This window comes from Convolutriloba macropyga, chromosome 1, assembly GCF_964194025.1.
Source record: "Convolutriloba macropyga chromosome 1, txConMacr16.3, whole genome shotgun sequence".
NCBI classification, from domain to species: domain Eukaryota; kingdom Metazoa; phylum Xenacoelomorpha; order Acoela; family Convolutidae; genus Convolutriloba; species Convolutriloba macropyga.
The window spans coordinates 76,382,266-76,405,584 of record NC_134468.1 but is presented as its reverse complement, the minus strand read 5'-3'; the positions used below and the strand labels follow the sequence as shown (position 1 = coordinate 76,405,584).

At 35.6% G+C, this 23,319-nt stretch overlaps 1 protein-coding gene across 3 annotated transcripts in view; it reads left to right on the top strand.

Moving 5' to 3' along the window:
- LOC142342794 (uncharacterized) overlaps positions 1–23,319 on the top strand; it is a 69,850-nt gene that overhangs the window by 28,128 nt on the left and 18,403 nt on the right. For 2 of the 3 annotated variants that reach the window (XM_075394380.1, XM_075394372.1), the window contains 2 exons: positions 17,186–17,335; positions 20,022–20,447. In XM_075394380.1, the coding sequence (XP_075250495.1) occupies positions 17,186–17,335; positions 20,022–20,447 (576 nt within the window). The remainder of the gene's footprint in view (positions 1–17,185; positions 17,336–20,021; positions 20,448–23,319) is intronic. The other variant, XM_075394388.1, reaches the window with a different exon arrangement.

Here is a 23,319-nt window from a genome sequence, read left to right as displayed (position 1 = left end):
CCGGCCTTCTTTTTTTATTTCAAGATTTTTGTTACGACCAAACGACGTCTCAGCCAATTAATATCTGCTTTTTGGTCATTCGATCATGCAATTTCAACTGAAGTGCGTGCGTGACGTCATTTTTTGCTCTTAGTGCAGTGAGATTTTTTGTTCATTCGCGTGATAAATTTTTGGTCACACGTGACTTAACTCTCAAAAAAGATTTCCTCACTGTGAAATTGACTTTTTTTACTCGAGTTCAGAGATAAGGTCAAGTGAATGTGTTTCAATCTAATTGAATTTATTTGAGAAAGAGAAACAATTATTGTAGGCGTGTATGTCTTTTTTGTGCATATTTTTTGCTTGAACGTTTTGCTTTTCTTCTAGATTAATATTGACTTCGCTTTTCTTGACTTGCGAGCAATTTCAATTGCGCTCACTCCGAAATAAAGTTTGCTGTTCAAACAAAAGCGATTGTTAGAGACTTGATGACAAGTCCCTGATAGGCGAGTGGTTTATACCTCGATCGTGCCAATGGAATTGAACTCAGGTCGGGGTTCGAATCCTACCGTCGGCTGATGTTTTTGCACCCATAAAAATTTATCGAGGCTACAGCCCCTGAATTAGAGAGCTATTTTTCCGACGGTGACCGGTTCATGTCTTATTAGCCGCAAAGCGATAGCTAGGGCTATTGTTGTCCTTATCTGAATTTTTTAATTTCGTGAAGGTTTTTGTTACGGCCATATCACGTCACATTTTCTTCAAATCTGCTTCTTGTTCATTCTTTCATGCATTTTCAACTGAATTCCGTGCGTGGGGTCATTTTTCATTCTTAGTGCTGGGAGTTTGTTGTTCATTCCTGTGATCAATTTTTTGATCACACTTGACTTACCTCACTCTCAAATTGACTTTCTCACTCTGAAATTGGCTTTTTTCAAAGAGATGAGTTGAGGTGAGTTTGTGTCACTCTAAGTGAAGGTTATTTGAGAGCAGAGAATAGAAGCAGCAATAAGTATAGGTTTTAGAATCTACCTGAAACTGCACATTGAATTTGAACAATTTTCGAAAATTAGGAAAAATTTTCAATTTTTTTTCTCTTGGTTTTTCTATTTCTGTTTCAATTCCGATGTGCGTCTAGCGCGTCAACGTCCGTCTCACCTATTTTTTAAATTGCTTTAAACATCTTTTAAAAATGTTGATAGTGAATCTGATATTTCATTCCAAAAATCAAGAAGAGGAACTGTTCACCGGGAAAGAAAAATGATCTAAATGTGATCTCAAAAATTTAATACAGTTGGAAGAAGCAAACTATAGATTAGATTCAATCGAAATTTATCATCATCTTGTTGGTCATGTTTATTTTGATCTGGACCTAAGATAATATTGTAATATTGCCTTTGATGCAAACTTTTCCATTTTTGCGAATAATGTGGTTATCACATCAAAGAATTTTTTTTAATATGTCCATTTCTTCAGATATCCCTTATTTGAATCAGTAATTTCTATTACAAACGCTGTCAGTCCTGTTTCTTGAATTTTGTGTCTTCATGAGTGTATTTCCTACACCATTTCTTTCCCAAGAGAATGCTGGAATTTTGCATTACTTGAGATCATTTGATGGATCATTTCGGCAAACACGTTCATTGTGAGATTTTTAGTTGCAATTGAACAGAGCTCAGTTGTGCGAATTAAAGACATAGAAGAAGTAATGTTCAACGTAGAACTTCTCACAAAACCAGGAGGTGATACTATTGTTTGAGCTTAGGTGTTAAAACAACAGGTAAGTTCACGCATCTGCTTCGCACAGCTAGTACCGACCTTCAACTAACAAGAATATATTGAAGGTTCTTATTAATGTCGGTGTTTATGCAGCGAATAGGAGAACAAAAACTTAATTGTGAAATTCTTTCCAATTGGCGAGAAGAAATAGCGAGGCTTATTGATCTCATCGTAGGTTTTGCGAATCGGAGAAGAGAATTGATGTTTTAAAAGTTTTTAAGTTGAAGCAAGTTGGTTTATGAAGTTAACTTCGATTTTTTCTTTTGGAACATTAAATTCTGTTTAATAGCCACCCTCATCTTCTTAGCCGGCTATTTTAGGCGCCCTAATTTTTACAACTCGAAGAGGAGGAGTGTTGGTGGAGCGTCTTTTTGATCGGTAATTTTGTTGGAGTGTAATTAAGACAGGAAGTGAAATGCGTGAGAACAAAGAGTTTAGGTCAAAATGTTTTGATCACCTGCGGTTCTGAAAGTAGTTTTTTAGTTAATATTCCAATTTTTCAATTAAAGGTGTTTATCTCAAAATTCTAAACTGCTGATATTAAATTTGGAAGTTTATGACCATCTGAAGAAAATAAGAGTTTTTGATTCCATTTCCAGCTATTTTAACCATTTTTGCCGTGTCGCACGCTTTTTCAGCACTTTTTGAATTTTCAAATTTATTTCGCATTTGGGGAGTTCGCTTGCTCAAATTAGCTGTACTTATTAATAGCCTCCGTCAGACTCTCAACGGCTATTTATAGGCGCTCTCCTTTTTTATTCGCTTTACCTTTTGATCACGTTTTTCGTTTTACATAAGTCGCGACTTTCAAGTTTGACTTACCTCTCTCACCTTGTGACTTCAGTGTCGGTACCATTGTTTAAATAAGTGGAAATGATTCCCATATATCTTCAATTTGTTATACAGTTTATCACCTCAAGAGTTAAGTCGTGGAAAAATCTCGCTGTTTTATACCATTGATTGATTGGAGAACAAATTTGATTAATTCTTATGTGTAGCTCGTAGATGGTCAATTACGAGTGCCTCACAATTATATCGTCGCAGAGATCGCCTTTCATCTAAATATATTTTACTTTAATTTTATTTTGCTGCAAAAGGTAGATCGGTAGAATCGCTGTGTACTTTCAGCAACAATGTAGCAAGGCACCATATTAAATTAATGGTGTCACATCTCATTTGTAATCAGAAATTAGTTGAGGTGTTGTTGTTCAAGACAATTAAGTTTTTTTGTAGCAAATTTTTTCTCGGCGTCTGTTCTTTAAATTTTTAATTGCTCTAATACAAAATCTAAGCAATTATTGTAAATGTGTCTTCTTTATGTGAAACTTTTGCGTTATTTTTTAGAACATTGTTTGACTTCTTGGTTGAATTTTTCTGTAATGATGAATATCGTAGCTAAAAGCGACTGTGAACGAACGTGAAAGCCTTTTTCACTGAATTAATGAAGGTGTTTTCCGTTCTTGTTTTCATTTTTTTGCTCAACATTTCTTCCAGGTGTCTGGTGATTGATTGCTCGAGCAGAAGAATTGATGAACGTTTTTTCTTACAGAAATGGCTGTGAAGTAGCTTTTTGGCTTTTGATGGATAATTTTGTTCAAGTTTTAGAGATTTCTGTAATATGACTGTTCTTCATTTCTTTTCTAATTCCTCAGTTTTTATTAGCCGCTGTCAGCTTCCCAAACGGCTATTATTTAGGAGCTCTCGTTTTTTAATTCGGTTTACCTTTTGATCACGTCTTTCGTTTTACATAAGTCACAACTTTCACGTTCGACTTCTGGCTTACCTCACTCACTTTGTGACTTCAGTGTCGGTACCATTGTATCTTCCCATATATCTTCAATTTGTTATACAGTTTATCACCTCAAGAGTTAAGTCGTGGAAAAGTCTTGCTGTTTTATACCATTGATTGATTCGAGAACAAATTTGATTAATTCTTATGTGTAGCTCGTAGATGGTCAATTACGAGTGCCTTATAAATATATCGTCGCAGAGATCGCCTTTCATCTAAAAATATTTTACTTTAATTTTATTTTGCTGCTAAAGGTAGATTGGTAGAATCGCTGTGTACTTTCAGCAACAATATAGCAAGTCACCATATTAAATTAATGGTGTCACATCTCATTTGTAATCAGAAATTAGTTGAGGTGTTGTTGTTCAAGACAATTAAGTTTTTTGTGGCAAATTTTTTCTCGGCGTCTGTTCTTTAAATTTTTAATTGCTCTAATACAAAATCTAAGCAATTATTGTAAATATGCGTCTTCATTATGTGAAATTTTTGCTTGATTTTTTAGAACATTGACTTCTTGGTTGAATTTTTCTGTTTTGATGAAGATTGTAGCTAAAAGCGACTTTGAACGAACGTGAAAGCTTTTTTCACTGAATTAATGTAATTGTTTTCCGTTCTTGTTTTTTTTGCTTGACATTTCTTCAGGTGTACGGTGATTGATTGCTCGAGCAGAAGAATTGATGAACGTTTTTTCTCACAATAATGGCTGTGAAGTAGCTTTTTAGCTTTTGATGGATAATTTTGTTCGATGGTTAGAGAGATTTCTCTAATTTGACTTCGTTCTTCATTTCTTTTCTCATTCCTAAGTCTTTATTAGCCGCTGCCAGCGTCTCAAACGGCTATTATTTAGGAGCTCTCCTGTTTTTAATTCGGTTAACCTTTTGATCACGTCTTTCGTTTTATATAAGTCACAACTTTCACGTTCGACTTCTGGCTTACCTCATTCAATTTTGACTTCAGTGTCGGTACCATTGTTTAAATAAGTGGGAATGATTCCCATATATCTTCAATTTGTTTTACAGTTTATCACCTCAAGAGTTAAGTCGTGGAAAAATCTTGCTGTTTTACACCATTGATTGATTCGAGAACAAATTTGATTAATTCTTATGTGTAGCTCGTAGATGGTCAATTACGAGTGCCTCACAAATATATCGTCGCAGAGATCGCCTTTCATCTAAAAATATTTTACTTTAATTTTGTTTTGCTGCAAAATGTAGATCGGTAGAATCGCTGTGTACTTACAGCAACAATATAGCAAGGCACCATATTAAATTAATGGTGTCACATCTTATTTGTAATCAGAAATCAGTTGAGGTGTTGTTGTTCAAGACAATTTAGTTTTTTGTAGCAATTTTTTTCTGGGCGTCTGTTCTTTAAATTTTTAATTGCTCTAAAACAAAATCTAAGCAATTATTGTAAATATGTGTCTTCTTTATGTGAAATTTTTGCTTGATTTTTTAGAACCTTGTTTGACTTCTTGGTTGAATTGTTCTGTAATGATGAAGATCGTAGCTAAAAGCGACTGTGAACGAACGTGAAAGCCTTTTTCACTGAATTAATGAAGGTGTTTTCCGTTCTTGTTTTCATTTTTTTGCTTGACATTTCTTCAGGTGTACGGTGATTGATTGCTCGAGCAGAAGAATTGATGAGCGTTTTTTCTCACAATAATGGCTGTAAAGTAGCTTTTTAGCTTTTTGATGGATAATTTTGTTCGATGGTTGTAGAGATTTCTCTAATTTGACTTCGTTCTTCATTTCTTTTCTCATTCCTAAGTCTTTATTAGCCGCTGCCAGCGTCTCAAACGGCTATTATTTAGGAGCTCTCCTTTTTTAATTCGGGTTACCTTTTGATCACGTCTTTCGTTTTACATAAGTCACAACTTTCACGTTCGACTTCTGGCTTACCTCACTCACTTTTTGACTTCAGTGTCGTTACCATTGTTTAAATAAGTGGGAATGATTCCCATATATCTTCAATTTGTTATACAGTTTATCACCTCAAGAGTTAAGTCGTGGAAAAATCTTGCTGTTTTATATCATTGATTGATTCGAGAACAAATTTGATTAATTTTTATGTGTAGCTCGTAGATGGTCAATTACGAGTGCCTCACAAATATATAGTCGCAGAGATCGCCTTTCATCTAAAAATATTTTACTTTAATTACATTTTGCTGCAAAATGTAGATCGGTAGAATCGCTGTGTACTTACAGCAACAATATAGCAAGGCACCATATTAAATTAATGGTGTCACATCTCATTTGTAATCAGAAATTAGTTGAGGTGTTGTTGTTCAAGACAAATAAGTTTTTTGTAGCAAATTTTTTCTCGGCGTCTGTTCTTTAATTTTTTAATTGCTCTAAAACAATTTCTAAGCAATTATTGTAAATATGTGTCTTCTTTATGTGAAATATTTGCGTGATTTTTTAGAACCTTGTTTGACTTCTTGGTTGAATTTTTCTGTAATGATGAAGATCGTAGCTAAAAGCGACTGTGAACGAACGTGAAAGCTTTTTTCACTGAATTAATGAAGGTGTTTTCCGTTCTTGTTTTCATTTTTTTGCTTGACATTTCTTCAGGTGGACGGTGATTGATTGCTCGAGCAGAAGAATTGATGAGCGTTTTTTCTCACAATAATGGCTGTGAAGTAGCTTTTTAGCTTTTGATGGATAATTTTGTTCGATGGTTGTAGAGATTTCTCTAATTTGACTTCGTTCTTCATTTCTTTTCTCATTCCTAAGTCTTTATTAGCCGCTGCCAGCGTCTCAAACGGCTATTATTTAGGAGCTCTCCTGTTTTTAATTCGGTTTACCTTTTGATCACGTCTTTCGTTTTATATAAGTCACAACTTTCACGTTCGACTTCTGGCTTACCTCATTCACTTTTTGACTTCAGTGTCGGTACCATTGTTTAAATAAGGGGGAATGATTCCCATATATCTTCAATTTGTTTTACAGTTTATCACCTCAAGAGTTAAGTCGTGGAAAAATCTTGCTGTTTTATACCATTGATTGATTCGAGAACAAATTTGATTAATTCTTATGTGTAGCTCGTAGATGGTCAATTACGAGTGCCTCACAAATATATCGTCGCAGAGATCGCCTTTCATCTAAAAATATTTTACTTTAATTTTGTTTTGCTGCAAAATGTAGATCGGTAGAATCGCTGTGTACTTACAGCAACAATATAGCAAGGCACCATATTAAATTAATGGGGTCACATCTCATTTGTAATCAGAAATTAGTTGAGGTGTTGTTGTTCAAGACAATTAAGTTTTTTGTAACAAATTTTTTCTCGGCCTGTTCTTTAAATTTTTAATTGCTCTAAAACAAAATCTAAGCAATTTTTGTAAATATGTGTCTTCTTTATGTGAAACTTGTGCGTTATTTTTTAGAACATTGTTTGACTTCTTGGTTGAATTTTTCTGTAATGATGAAGATCGTAGCTAAAAGCGACTGTGAACGAACGTGAAAGCCTTTTTCACTGAATTAATGAAGGTGTTTTCCGTTCTTGTTTTCATTTTTTGCTCAACATTTCTTCCAGGTGTCGGGTGATTGATTGCTCGAGCAGAAGAATTGATTAACGTTTTTTCTTACAGAAATGGCTGTGAAGTAGCTTTTTGGCTTTTGATGGATAATTTTGTTCAAGTGTTAGAGATTTCTGTAATATGACTGTTCTTCATTTCTTTTCTAATTCCTCAGTTTTTATTGTCCGCCGTCAACCTCTCAAACGGCTGTTATTAAGGAGCTCTCCTTGCTTACATAAGTCACAACTTTCACGTTTGACTTCTGACTTACCTCACTCACTGTTTCAACTGAATGGTTTGTAAATCCATTCACTCCATGATGTACGCAATGTATTGAATACAGTCAAGGTCAAAAGAGCAAAATCAAAAGAGACGGGATAAACGCCGGTCATTAAGTCAATGAGAATTAGGTTATCAAAGTTCATTAGAGTGTTTGCTAGCTGACATTGGTTTTAAGCTTATTAGCTTTCACTTTAGAAGCTGAATTAAGTATAGTTTTAGATTTGAATCAAAACCACGCCGAATTAGAACACTTTTTGTTTCTAAAAATATCGAAAAAATTTTGGTCAATTTTCTTGTTCTGTTTCAATCCCATTGTGCATCAAGCGCGTCAACGCCGGCTGTTTTCCGGCAATCTGTAGGCTATGTTTTCTATATGAACCGGTTTTCTTGTTTTTTTTTTCTGTCAGTTGACATTTCGTTTAATGAATTAAACCTAACCATATCACAAGATCTATTGCCAATAGTTGTTTTGAAGTCGCAACTTGTAATAAAATTTTTATCAGATGTTTTATGAGTTTTTGTCAGTTACTTTGGGATTATTTTCTGTTCTATAATGATTAGTATGATTAAGTAAGAGTTCATTTATGTGAGTGAGCATAGTCAAGTCCATTCCAGAATGTTTCAGGCTATGTTTTAAGATCTTTTCACATTTTTTGAATTTTTAATGCCAATGAGAAGTCAAATTATAGTGGTGATTCTGGTAATGCCGATGTATTAAATTAGAAGAGGCTAAAATGTCTAAAGTGCGATTTTTTTTCAAAACTTCTTTCAAATTGGTGTGAGAATTTGGTGTTTACTAGATTTTCGAACCATTGTTTTTGTCACATGCAGCAATTTGATTTCTGTTGTCAGGGTAATTTCTCTGATGTCTTGCACATATGCTATAAGTTTGCCTATTTGCTGTTGCTATTATGCCCGAACCAGTACCTTCATAACTTCGAAACCATTTGTTGTCATAAAATAAATGTTTATTGATTTTCTTGCACGTGCTTTTTGTTTCTTATGTCTTGGTGGCAATAAGGCTTGGTCTCATTGGTTGCTAGTGATGCATAACTGAATCAAAATAATTGTTTCTGTACTTTGCTAAATGTTTTTTCCACTTTGACAATTGTTGTTTTAAAAAATTATTTGCGAATTTTTGATATTTGTCTGTATGCTTGGTACATTTTGTTGTCTTATCGAGGACAGGTCCAGTGGTTGCTATTACCTTTTTATAACTTTGAGACTACTGATTTTCAAAAAAAAAAAATTCGAATGTTTTGTCTTGTCTATTTTTTGTGTATTTTGTTCTAGCTAATAATTCTATTAATGACGCCTCTAATTGGTTGCTCCTAAGGCGTAAACGAGTCTAATTTTTCTAAAGAATTGATAACAGTGGCTTTCATGACGTGGACACTGTTTATTTTCAAAGACTTTTGTTGGAATTTTATGGTCTGCCCGTTTTTGTGGCGTTGCTTGTCGTTTTGTCACTTGGTCTCAATGACAGTTATTGACCTTCTATTGCGTCTTTTTTTCATTTTTTTGGATTCATTTTTTGGCTGATATTTTTGATGACTTAGACCTCTCATTTTTTTCAAATGTGTTAGTAAGTTGTGAATTTTTCATTTATTTGGTGTTTTTGTCATCTTTTCATCTAACGGACTATAAGAATTTGTTGTGACTGTAAACTTGTATTCTGTTCTCTGGTTACTGATCTCATTTTTTATTTTTTTTGCTTTGAAGCCACCGATTTTGTAAGATTCTTGTTTTTGTCAATTTTGTCTTCTGCGCTTTTTTTTACTGTCTCTCGTTGATTTCGGCAACTTTGTTGTATGTTGTACTCTGTGTAAGGATCTATAGTGTGAATAGTGAAAAGTGATGCTACTATATTCATCGATTATTTATTTTCGGATTTTATACCAAGTTAGCTCACAAAGTCACGTGCCTTGTTTTCTGACAAAAATTTGATGTTGCTTGAAAAAGGGTGATGTTCAGGTAATTAGTCTATTCTTTCTTTGGATTGTGCTTCAGGACTTGCCCTGCAATGTTTTTATTGATAATTTTACTGGAGTGTATATACAAGAGGAGGCATATGTGAATGCTGCACCTGAAAGCTCATTGTTTATGTCAAGGAGCTGAACTGTTTGAAGAATAGAGAGAAGAGCGTAATTTTTATTGTTAATTGCTCTTAAACGAAGTTCTTAGCAAATATTGTAAACGTGTTGGTCTTTGTGTAAATTTTTTGCTTGATCGTTTTTGCGCTCTTATAGAAGAGCTTTGACTTCTCTAGTGACTGATTCACGCTTTCTTTTTTTTCAGTGATCTCTATTGTTCTCACTCTGAAGTAAGGCTTGTTGCTAATATGAAATCGATTGCAGCATAGCAAAAAGGGCCTGACAGCCAAATGGGCAGTGCTTCTGTTGAGGGATCGGAAGGTCAATGGTTGGAAGCTCGGTGGGGTCAACTGTTTTTCCACCCGTCTATCGTTCGAGGGGAATTCTTCCGACATTAGTCGGTTTATGTTTCATGCTGCGTTTTTGAGAGTTAGTTCGAAAAGTAGATGTAAGAAAATTTTTCTGATCATGTGCTGCTTTTTGAAATTCTAATCTGTACTTTTTGGTCTAAAGTGGCTTTTCCAAAGCATGTGAACAATTAGCTGTACGATTGGGAGCGTTTTTTGACTATTTCATTCATATATTAGAGTTAAATATGCAATCTAGAGATAATTTTGTGGTTTCGCTACTTTAGACTTTTTAGCGGTTTTTGTACTCTATTTCATGTTTTCCAATGTCTGGGATTTTTCAGTTAAAATTGGGTATTTGTTGGTTTTCGTGGCCTATTAATTTCGTTGATATTACTTTAAGTTCGTTTTAATTGAAATTATGCTAAATATAATTAATTTTTTTTCTTTATGTGAAGTTTTTTGCCCAATTGTTCTATCTTTCAGACTACATTGAATAGTGCTGTCATCTCCTCAGTTGGCTATTGTAGCAGTCTTATGATTAATGTATTTTTACCTCGTCGAAAAATTTCTGCCGCTTCACCGTAAGTCACAGCACGTTAAAATATTGCGTGAAATCTTTTCGAATTCTGTAGTAGATATTCATTCTTCGCTCATTCTGCTCGAAATGCTTTTAAAAAGCAGTTGCTCAGCAAAGCAATCTAAAATGAACAGAATCAGTATCGAGAAATGGAATCAAAACTAGAAATGGGATCAACACATAAGGATTGTGTTGTTATAAGCCTTAGTTACCATCTGTAATTCTTATTGGTATTGATACTAGCCTCTTTCCTGTATTCACTCTTTAAGACACAGTAGACTGTCTAACTACGGACATTGGACTTTAACAGTAGCATAGCTTTTTCTGATAACTGCGAATCTATGAGTTGAGCAGAATTTTTTTGCGGTGTTCATTGTTGTTACAATCTAAAGTGTTTGGATTGTATTGGTGTGCTGTCTTTTTGTGCTCTGTTCACTTATTTGTGTTCTGTTCAAACGTTTATCGGCTTCTTCGCGTCAATGCAAAGTCAAATTAGAGTGGTTATTTTGGTCTCGCTGAATTATTAAAGGGAGCAAAAAATCGAATTCGATTGAGGCTTGATTTATGCCAAACTTGCTTTAAAGAGGAGTTGGAAATTGTTGTTTGATTAATTTATCATATTTTCAGTGGGAATCTTTTTTCATGTGCGTCAATTTTTGTTTTCAGTGTTTCGTCTCTTGAATGCTATTGACGTGATACATATGTGCTCTAACTGACTTTATTTGCATTTGCTTGAAATCATCAATGGGCAGCTATAGCTTTTTATGATTTTGACACGATTTGTAGTAAAAAAAATATAAGTGTATATTTGAATTTTGCTCATTTCATATCATATCACCTAGCATCATTAATGACAGGTGTTGTTGGCTGCTAAGTAGTCATAAATTAACCTAATTAATGAGTTTGATTTCATTGCTAGCGGTTTTCATGACTTTGACGCTGTTTGTTCTCAAAAAATTTCTGATTTTTTGAGTTTTTCGTCTATTTGTTTTCTTCTCATTTAATCGCATTAGGTACATGTCTCATAGGTTCTTAATAGAGGTTCCTAGTTTTTGTCTATTTGTTTTATCTCTTAGTTTCCTTAATTATAAGTCTCTTCAGTTGCTAAGTACGCATGAATGAATCGAGGTAATCGTTAGAGGTCATCGCAATTGCTTTCTAATAATACGCCCTTTGTTTTCAAAAAAGGTGAAGTTTTAGAGTTTTGCATGTATATGTTGTACTTTTTGCTGTCTGATCACTTCTTTTCAATAACGACACCTCTCCTTGGTTAGTATGATGTTAATGATCAAAGAGTAGAAGCCAGTTGTTTGAATTTTGCGAAATTTGATTGTCTTTTTTTCTCATTATTGGGTCTCATTTATGACAAGTTGCATTGTTGGCTAATGAAGACAAAATTCATCTAATTAAATGCTCTAGTTCATGCGAATCGATTTTCTGATTTTGACACTTGAAAAAATGTGTTTGGTGTGTCGCTAACTCAAAAAAAATTTTCTTGTTTCTTTTAGTGCGGTGTGATTTTGGTTAATATTTTTGCTTCAGACTGCAGCCAACTTTTTTGTTGATTGAGACACCGGTTGTTTTCGAATTGTTTACGTGAATTTATGAACTTTCTAATTTTGTCCACTTTCTTTAGTTTTTGCCTCAGTTTTGAGTTGTCTGCCATCGATTCATACCAAGATGTTATATTTTGTACTCCTTCCAAGGATGTGTAGGGTAAGTGTTTTCATTGTGTGTTAAAATCTTGGAAAATGAAATTTTGTACTTGTATCCAAGTTTTTTCTTTAATGTTGCGCATATAGCATAATGGTTTTTTGCCTGATTTAGTTTAATTTTGCTGTTAAAATGTTAATTGGTAGGTCAATAGTTAATTTAGTTCTTTGGATCGCAATTCAGGACTTGTGCTGCTAGGTTTTTTGTTTCGTGTTCTTACGCTTTTTTCGTTTTAGGTTTGTTCACACAGCAAAGCTGAAAAAGTCAAGTTTTCTGAATGACTTCTTCCTCTCTCTATCGGCGTTTGTGCGCGTGACGTCGTTTCTCACTCTCGCTCGCAAACGTTTTTAGGTCATTTACGTTATTTGTTTTGGATCATACTCAATAAAATTGACTTTTGCTTTTTAAAATTTCAGTTTAATTTGAATTAGCTCTGGAGAATGAATTGTAGCTCAAATTTATAAAATTTTTTCTGCATGTTATTTACATAGTTTTTTGAGCGGTGTAGATAACTTTTTCAATTTATATCTGTTTCTGTTGATCTCTTTTATACGGCGCGAAAATCAATTTCGCTGCTATTCCGGCTATTTTATATAGCCTCCGCTTTCAAAATGCAGACCCCCTCACCTCTGCAGCTATCTTCCTACCCGCCAACCTGCTTTCCTACCACTTCACCTACCTACCGCCTCGTACTCACCACTACTATCTCCCAACTGTCCTCCAAATACAACCTCCCGCACCCAACAGCTGAGCCCCTCTCACCTACTCGCACACCAAGCTGGAAAATTATTGTTAGCATTTTTTGAAAAAAAAATAGTTTATTAGGTTATTAGCTTTTTATTTTCCGGTTGTGTTTTTTGTTGCTCTGGAACAACGTTTGCAGCAATCATTTTAAAAGTGCCTCTTTTTTATGCAAAATTTTTGTTTGAACGTTTTAGCGATTGCATTTTCACTCTTGTCTTCTTAATTTTTGTGTGATTTATTTTGCTCTCATTCCTAATTTAAGTTTGTTAATTACATAAAAGCGGTTGAATGCTAGGAGGAAACAAAGCAGCTATAGCATAGTGGTTAAGATCTGAGATCTCCATCCATGGTCGCGGGTCCAAACCTCTTCCAGGTTGGTGAGTTCCGAGTAGAACCAATAAATACTCATTTCAATAGCATGGCATTGTTTGAATCTTACTGATTCGCGAAAGTTCTGAGTACTTTATTGTCGTCCAGATAATGGCTTAAACGCCTGCCCCACTCCTTTGTTTGTCTTCCATAAATGTTGTAATATTTTTATCTGCAAGAATAAACTAATGGGAAGTATTTTGAACGCACTCAATATCTCGAACATTTGTGTATTTTCGACGTCAAAATGTTGCCCTCGGTGTTCAATTGAAATAGTTTTTTTTTTCCAACGAGATAATGAATGTTTGTTCAATGGCTTCAATTATGACAGCGGAGTTATTTAGGTGACTGAACACCAGGGTATTTAACTTGCTTAAGTTTTGGAAACGTTTGTGGAATAGATTTTCGTATTGCAGATTGTCTTGATTTCCATGGATATTTTTGTCAGAATGTTCTTTACTTTAAAGGGAAATTGGGAAATTTATGTAGTTGTTGTCTTGGTGTACACCTAAACATTTGGCCTCAGATTTTTCAGTTATAGGATTCGAATTCAAAACAAATTGTACATCACCTATATTCTTTTGCAGCTACCAAATTTCGAATTTAAATTTTCAATGGATTAACAATAAGATGTTTGTTGAAGTACCCAATTAGTTTCTTGTGTTCTTCAGTGTTTCCTTACTTCTGCAATTAGTGGTATCTTATTTCTGCAAGACTTAAAATTACTGTACCCTCGGCTTATTGAATGATTTCGGTTTTTTGATTGACAGTTGTTGACATATCGCTCATGTATAAATTTAATACATCTGGCCCAAGAACTGTATTAATTCATCGGATTTAAGTCCTGGAGGACAAAAAATTACCTTCGGTTTTTAAGGAAAACTTTGATTAGTTTTTCTAGAAAAACGTGTTTTCGCTTAATTTGTCCATTTTTTCGTAGTTTTTGGCATCAAATGTTTTCTAGAGATCAAGAAGAGCAGCTTTATATCTATTGTATTTCTGATGTGCAGTATAGTAAAAAGTCTTGTTGAAACTGGATGTACATTTTGTGCCAATTTTTTTTCTGAAAAATTTAAGTCATTTATTTTTCAAGAACATTCTTCCATAAAATACTTTTTGATCCGGTCTCATTCCAATTATCAATCGATAAAATTCTATACTCGCTTATGCTTCAACGGTCAGACATAATATTAATAAGTATTCTTTTATTGGTTCTACTGATGCAAGTGGGTATAATTTGGTTTTTGACATGCAAGTCGGATGGCATTGTAACTGATTCGAGTTAAACTCCCTCTATGCTGTTCATAAAGTTTATGTAAACACCTATTTTTAGTTCTGATTTTGAATTATCAATTTTAAAAGCAAGTTCTTCAAGGAATGCCCTGCTCTTTTGCTAATTATGATCACCTGTTAAACTAAAAAGCAGAGAAACGCTTATTGGTGATCATTTTGACACAAAGGCTCTCAAATTTATCTGTTAAGAGGTTGAGATTGTTAGAGTTTTCATCGAAAGTATTTTAAGCACTAAATTATTTACCCCATCTCCCTTGTGTTTTTCAATAGCCGCGTCCTCAATTCCAGGCGGCTATTATAGTGCTCCTATTTTTTTTTACAATTCAAAGAATTTGAATTGTGTTGGGGCGCTGTCTTTTTAAAGATCTGTTCACACATTTTCATGATTTTTGAAGTCAAATTGGAGTAGTGATTTTGGTCATGCCGAAACAGGAAGTGGAGCGAAAAAGTGAGTGGTTTTTTTCGGCGTGAAAGTTTAAAATAGAGTGAGAAGCGGTGTTTGAACAAAAATTCTTTTTCTCGCTAGTGGTTTTTTTTGTTCACATGCGGGAATTTAACTTTGATTTTTACTGTTTTTTAGATTTTTTGGATCGGATTTTTTTCTTATTGATTTTCCCAATCCATTCACAGCTCATTCTAGGCCTAGATTTTTTGTTTGAATTAAATTTTCAGTTTTCTTTAGTGCTTTTTTGTTCACATGCGGCATTTTGACATTGATTTTCTGTTTTTTTATCTAATTTTTTTAAATGGTTTTCTCAATTCACTCATAGTCCATTCTAGGTCTAGTTTTTCTGTTTAGTCAATGAAAATTCTTTGAATTGTATGTCAGGACTTGTCCTGTTATGTTTTGTTACTTCGTCTAACAGATTTTTGTTTCGTCTTACCCTGACTTCTTGGAATTGACTTTTTCAATGACTTACCTCACTCAAAAAAATGACTTCTGAACTCACTTATGGAACTTTAAATTTTTTGAACCTTTACTTGTTAAAGGTCAATAGTGTGCATCTAAGTAGTGCCAAACATTTATGCCCCAATTCTTGATTATTAGAGTCTTTGAGTTTTTGATTTCGAATTTTAATTTTGGGATCTTCTCCGTTTGTTTTGCCCCCAGTACGTTATGCGCCCCCCAGATACAGAGCACGTGCCATTACATAGTAAGTCATTATGTAAAAAATTTTGCACGTGCATTTGAGGGGTGCAAATAATATGCGCCCACTAAGCTGAGGGGGCGCAAACGGAAAAGATCCTAATTTTGAAAAGCAAGCCCTATTAGGGCGTTCTACTTATAGAGCTTATGTGTCTCATAGAAATGACAATCCAAAACTAACCCAAAACGTCTAGTGGTCTATTAAAGGACTGATGGTCGATCTGTCTATCTAATCTTTTCATTGTTTCAATTCATGGAAGGCCCCAAGCGTGTATCGCGGCTGTTTTCCGGCAGTCTACCGGCTATGTTTCCCTAAAGGTGCACTATGATCTTTTCTGGAACAGCAATACTATTCCTTGAGAGGATTGAGCACATTTATGTCATCATGTTTGCTAAGCTTTTTTTTCGTGAATCAAAATTTTGTAGTTTGAGTTGAGCAAACTTTGAGCATTATGATGTGAGATTTTTCGCTTCCCTTCATTTCATTTCGAGTAAACCTGATAGACTCAGTGTAGGTGAGAATAGGCCACGGGATTTTAACAATGGTTTCGATGTAACCAGTTTACCAAATGGTATTCCCGAAGAAATGTATTTGAAATAAATATCTTCGCTTCTGGAAAGGTCTTTCACGCTCTCATATTTCTTATCTTCAACCCTGTAATTTCAATTGCTCCTCCTGTTGTTTGAAAGCAATTCATCTTACGTTAGCTGTTAATATTTTGTAATATGTCGTCTATCAATGATTCTTGTGACCATTTGACCTTCATTCAATAAATAGTACAACTTCTGTACTTGAAGTTAATGGAGTGCTCTAACTTCGAGCTCCTTTACTTTTTGAGGTTTCTATTACTTAATTGAGCTTCCGGCTTTGATCTGTAAAATTCCGATTTTTTGTATTCATCTTTATACGAGCAGCTGCTTGTGTTGTGAAAGTTCAGTTCTATTTCTGCCTTTGTAAAGCTACTAAACGTACTGTTGATTGTGGAAGTGATATCAAAGTTTACGTTGCCAAAGAAGATTTGTAATTTGGCGCCAAAGTAGTATATTTTGATGCGCTTCTATAAAAATCCGATTTTAGTTTGAGTACTAGATATAGGAGCTCCTGGGTAGCTTTCCTGCAATCGATTACGATCCAACAAGAAAATAGGAGTGGTCGCTTGATATAAGTACGGAGCAAACAAATTTTTAGAGCGGTTAATTTTATAATAGTTTTATTTGCTATTGCTTAAGTTTTCCACTAAGAACACCACATGCTTCGAGACAGATGCAAATAATTGAATTCCGGGCAAATTTAAAAATAATTGAATTTAATGCAAATTTAAATTGTTGTTCTGGACGCTTACCTTAGAAAAAGTTTAAGACTGGATAGTGTCGGAAATTTTCAGAATGAAAACGCTAGAAATTTTCTGAATGAAAACCAGGCTTAGAGTTTCCTACCTCATTAGTCGAAGAATAGACAGTATTTTTTTCCTGATCAGTTTTGAGTCGTTTTGGTGGTGGCAGTGTTGTAAAGATCAGAGTATTTTGGGTCTTAATTCAATTTACTACAGGAGGAGCGAGAGCGAATAGAGAGCAAATTCATGCCATCTTCGCCTGCAGTAGTATCACCTACACCTCAAGGATCAACAATCTTGCCGCCGGGTGCAAACCCCTCTCAACTGAGACCTCACAGCCAGCAACAGCCACCCAACCAACTTGAGGTAGGCTTCCAGAGGTCTTCGCGATACGCTCGTCTCACGTCCAGGGACGTTGACGATGCGTTAACCCGACAGCCTCCCCCACAGGCTAATACTTCAAAAGTGGGAGTGCCTCAAATAAATGCTAATAATCAAAACAGATCTCAAACTGTTATTCCTGTAGGTTCAGGTCAGCCGTCTAATTATGTGACTCAAACTTCTCTATCTACTTCTCCAGTTGCTGTGAACTTAAACTCTTCTAGTTATTATAATTTCAATAGTAACCCTTCTACTAACAGACCACTAACCACTACTAACCCTTCGCTGTACACGATGTCGCACTACAATTCTTCCGCGCCTAAAATTGCTTCGCAGAAGCCAACTGTGGACCATTTTGATGGTTTGCGGATGAAAACTTCAGAAGGTGACTACAAATCGGCTTTCACACCGACACAAGCAGCAGATAATTACAAGAACTATACAGTAGTTAATATCGGTGGAAGTAATAACAGAAGCGGGCCAGAGTACGCGAACGTCCAGATGCCGGCAGCTAGCTCTATTCAGTCTTCTGTCGCGGTTCCAAAACCATATAAGCCGATGGTATTCACGCAAACGAAGCCCATTTCATCAACACCACCAATTCCTGGACCAAGAAAGAAACCAACTGAGTATGTCGCAGTATCTGTTCCCTTTAGTACAACGGGGCAGCACCGAGATACTTTTCCGAAACCAACAAGTAGCGGTGGAGCCATGTATCCCGGATACACATCTAGCAATTTGCGTGGAGATTCGCCTGGTGATTTTTTCGAAATGCGATCTATATCATTCGACTCGGCAAAGCCCCCAAAATCCGCGATAATGTCCTCAAAACCTTCAAGTGGAGCCATGCCCCCAAAGGTGTACAGCAATACCTCGAGTGATATTGGTCATCAGAGACGTGATGTCGGATATCATCCACATCATCATCACCCGTCGGCTACACCTCCGATGGCCTCGAGAACTGGCTATGTCCGGTACACTCCTTCCGTAGCTCCAGTGAGCGAGAAAACGAGTTACGGGACATCATCGTCGGATCCTTACCATAAAAGTTACAGTGACCGATCCTTAGACGCTTATTTCAAAGAGGGATCTGCTAGATACAGTTTCTCGCCACCATCGATTGAAAGTTCGTACGCCCCAAAATATGGCGGGGGAAGTGGTACCTCGATGAATCTTCCCTTAGGAGGAAACCAGTCTTACCAGTTCACACATCCGGTGATTATGTCTGGATCCGCGAGGGCTCTGCCACCGTCAGCGTCTGGATTCAGGTCGCCCCCCGCTGATCCGAAGGGCTTGCTGCGGACATCGAGTCTTAAGGACAGACCGCATTCATCTGTGCACCATTCTACTTACAACAAGTACTGACACCTCATTCATGCGTATTTGTAAGTGGACTTTGCCATAACTAAAAACAAGTCGGATGAAGAATCTTTGAAGACTTAGTTTGCTTACTCATATTTAACTTTGTTTACTTAAGAAAAAACAATATCAGCGTAATATTGATCCGTATTTTTCCATCGAGTGTAAATACCTCATGTGGTGAAAAGTTATGTTTCTTCGCAGCTTGTTACACAAAAAAGTTGTGGAGTTTTTGGTTACATTTGGTCTGTTTCACATTTATTTTACTGTGTTCCGAAGATTACTCGAAGCGTGTTCTGTGAGAATTTGCAAATACGTGAAAAACACGGGGAAAGCGAAACGAGTAGAAAAAGGCGAAGAATGAAGGAAAGACGGAGCATGCGATGGATATTTGCGGTGAAAAAATTGACTTGACACAGAATGATTTTGATAATTAACAAAGGGCATGATAATACGAGATACCACTACTAATAGATTAGATGATATTTTACAAGATTCAATTCTCATTGTATTACATATTACTCCTCCATCGGATATTGTTAGCCTTGTTTCACTTTTATTATGTACCTACTACCACCCCGCTCAGACTTGAGTTACTGTAAATCTATCCATCCATACATCCGAGTTAATGCATACATAAATGATGTAAACAATCAATTAATCTGACAACAATTGCTACAAATTTGTCATAATGGTTCATTCTTTAATTTAAAACACTTTCTGATCACACACATTTTTATTGCTGGTAGGATGAAGTCTTAAATCAGCTCTTTGATAAGTATGTCTTTTGTGGATTCAACTCGGAATCCCGTCAGTTTCAGTTGATCACAATAGTTTCGAGGCAATTTCGTATCTCACGGACTAGTTGAGAAAGAAAATGTAATTATTCGCTGTTGATAATTTTAGCTATTCTTAAACCACCAATATTACCATGATTCTCGTTTATTGCGAAGTTCACAATATTCCTCATGTTTGTGAGGATGTTATCTCTTCATGCAATTGGGTAAGTTGCATGAAGAACAATTTTGAGCCCAGTTTGGAGATTTGGAATAATATTTATTAACTAAAACTAACTTAACTAAATCACCAGTACATGTGTTGAAATCCCACCTATGTGCAATTTGCTCAGTATATGAATTTAAAGCACTGTTATTTTACTTCTGTTGCACTTTAAAGTTGTTCACTGCAATTCAAAGACGATTGAGTACAACTTTATATAAAATTAACTACAACACCACTTAAATCTCATGCTAGTTAATTAACGTACTAACGATGTGTAGTTATGTCTACCAACTGACGTGTGTCATTTTAGGAAACGCCAACCTCAACTCGCAACTTCAGAGCTCGTGAATCCTACTTCAATCGCCACGGCGTCATTTTGGACAGTCCAGATACCCCGAACGCAGCCAGATCCATCTCCTCGACCTTGGGAGCAAATCCGAGTGATGTTAATGAAAGTCGAGATGACATGTCTGATTACAGCGCTAGGATGGCCAGAATCAGTTCTCTGAACACTCCATCTGCAGCGGCGCTGTTGAAGTCGAACAGTCTCAGGAAGATGAACTCTGTCCAGTTTGGTAGTCTTCCCACAAGAAGTAGTTATGCAAATGTAAAAGTTGCACCGACAGCAAATGGAGGAGGTACAGACCAGGAGCATACTGAGTATCACAGTTTAGACAGAGGTGGATTAACCCGCAGTCCGATAAGTCAGACGCCTTCTTGTCCAAATTGCCATCAGGTGTGTATCAAATACTGCGCTTAGACATTTTCTGAATTTTTATATTTTCTAATAGACATTTTCTAATAGCCGCGTACGTCTTACTAGTCTCTAAGTATAAGACTGTCTGAAACTGTTTTTAATATCCGCGGAGCGATAGCGGCTATTATTGGGGACATCGTGGTTTTTTAATTCGTCCTCTCCGTCGATGGTTTTTGCGACCATTGACTTTTTCAATTTCAGTGACGTCTACTTCTTTGCAGTTAACATTTGTGTGCGTGACGTCATTTGTTCTGCTTTTAGGTCAATTGCGTGACTTACCTCACTAAAAAATGACCTCTCACGTATGGAAATTTAAATTTTATGAACATTTACTTGTTAAAGATAATAGTGCGCATCTGAGTAGTGTGTGCGTGACATTATTTCTGCTTTTAGGTCAATTGCGTGACTTACCTCACTAAAAAATGACCTCTCACGTATGGAAATTTAAATTTTATGAACATTTACTAGTTAAAGATAATAGTGCGCATCTGAGTAGTGCCATACTTATATGCCCTAATTCTTGAGTATTAGTCTTGAGTTTTGATTTGGAATAACAATTTTGAAAAAGCTTTTGTAGGGCTTTTTCTTTATAGACCGTATGTGTCAGAAAATTGACAGTCCGAATCTAACCCAAAAAGTCTAATGGTCTATTAAAGGACTGTTGGTCGATCTGTCCATCTTTTTTCTTTAGTTGTTTCAATTTATGGAAGACCACAAGCGTCTATCGCGGCTATTTTCCGGCAATCTGCCGGCTATATTTCTGTTTTTAAAGACAAGCTTCATCCCTCCTCCTAACGTCTATTTTTATTTAGTCAGTGAACATTTTATGAATTGTTGGTCATGACTTCTCCGGCTGTTTTTTTAATTGGTTTCTTTTTTATCAGCTTCTTCCTCAAAACTTTCAGATTTAATTTCTGACTTCCTTCAATCACTTTTTCAACCGAATGGAATTTAGATTTCATCCAGTAATATAAAGCGATTACCCTCAGGGTTCAAATGCCTTGTGTTGTTTAATTTTTTGCATTGAGTTATCAGAATTCTTTCGAGTATACTGCTATCTTTTATTAATAGCCGCACAGCGATAGCTGGGGCAATATTGGCCTTCTCTGGGTTTTTTTACAATTCAAAGAATTTGAATTGTATTGGGGCGCTGTCTTTTTTTTGATCTGTTCACACATTTTCATGATTTTTGAAATCAAATTGGAGTAGTGATTTTGGTCCCGCTGAAACAGGAAATGAAGCGAAAAAACGAATGGTTTTTCGGCGTGAACCTTTTTCGCTCTAATTTTAAAGTAGATTGAGAAAACGGTGTTTGAACAAAAATTTGGTTTCTCGGTAGTGGTTTTTGTGTTCACATGCGGCAATTTCACTCTGATTTTTACTGTTTTTTCGATTTTTTGGATCGGATTTTTTTCTAGATGGTTTTCCCAATCCATTCACAGCTCATTCTAGGCTTAGTTTTTTGTTTGAATTAAATTTTCATTTCTCGCTAGTGGTTTTTTTGTTCACATGCGGCATTTTGACAATGATCTTGTTTTTTTTTATTAATTTTTTGATCTGATTTTTTAAAAAATAGTGTTCTCAATTAACTCATAGTCCATTCTAGGTCTAGTTTTTCTGTTTAGTCAATGAAAATTCTTTGAATTGTACGTCAGGACTTGTCCTGCTATGTTTTTTTTCATTTCGTCGTCACGATTTTTGTTACGACCATATGACGTCACAACCAATTTAAATCTGCTTTTTGTTCATTCGTTCATGCAATTTCAACTGAAGTGCGTGCGTGACGTCTTTTTTCGCTTTTCGCGGAGCGAGTGTTTTTGTTCATATGCGTGATTAAATTTTTGGTCACACTTGACTTACCTCACTCACAAAAATGACTTCCTCACTTTGAAATTGACTTTTATTTACTTTAATTCAAAGAGATAAGGTCAAATGGGTGTGTGTTTTTCTAAATGAAGGTTATTAGAGAGCAGCTAATAGAGGCAGCAAAAAATTATACAGATTTTTAATCAAAATATAACATCAGCCTTCAAGGAAAAGTCGAATTTTTTTGGTCTGTCTATTTTACTGTTTTTTTGAGACTGCAGATCTACAAAGCTATTGCGGCTATTTTCTGGCAATCTGCCAGCTATGTTTAGTATTAATTTTACTCTTCTGAAAACCAGTGACTGAATACAATTATTTCATCGAATATAATGATACTTCGGACAAAATTAGAACAATATTGGACACTTTCCGCACACTAAAAATTCGGCTCCCTTCATTTTTCTTTTTACTGTTTCAATTCCAACGCCGGTCAGTGGGGTCAATACCAATGCCGGCTATTTTTGATTGGCCAGCTATGCTTTCCTGCTTTTTCTTCCTCGATTTTGAGCCACCTCTACTCGTTTGATTTTATTGGTGTTTGAAGCTAGTGGAAAATGTCAAATCAAAATTTAGCCGAATGTCGTTCGCTGCACAATTTAAATCATTTTAATTTCCACCGCCACGCTCTTCGAGATGCTACATTTTCCATTAATGTTTAAGCTGGCTATTGTAGGGCACCTACAACTCTTACCACTTCTGGCTGAACATGTACGATGAACTCATTTGTTGCATACTCTCTGGGAGCTGAGTTTTTAGGTTGATCGTGTGTCATATTTATGTTCATGTAGACTTGCATCTGTCGGAAACTGACTTCTGCGCTACGTTATTCAATTTAAATTGGCAATATTTCCAACTTTAATTTTGACAGAAGTTGACCAATTGTTAAAAGGCAACTTTTGGAAAGAGTTTATTGTTTTTATAGCTGCGAAGCTGTAAGCTGAGCGTAGCTATATTGCGGTGCTCTTGGTTTTTACAATTCAAAGAA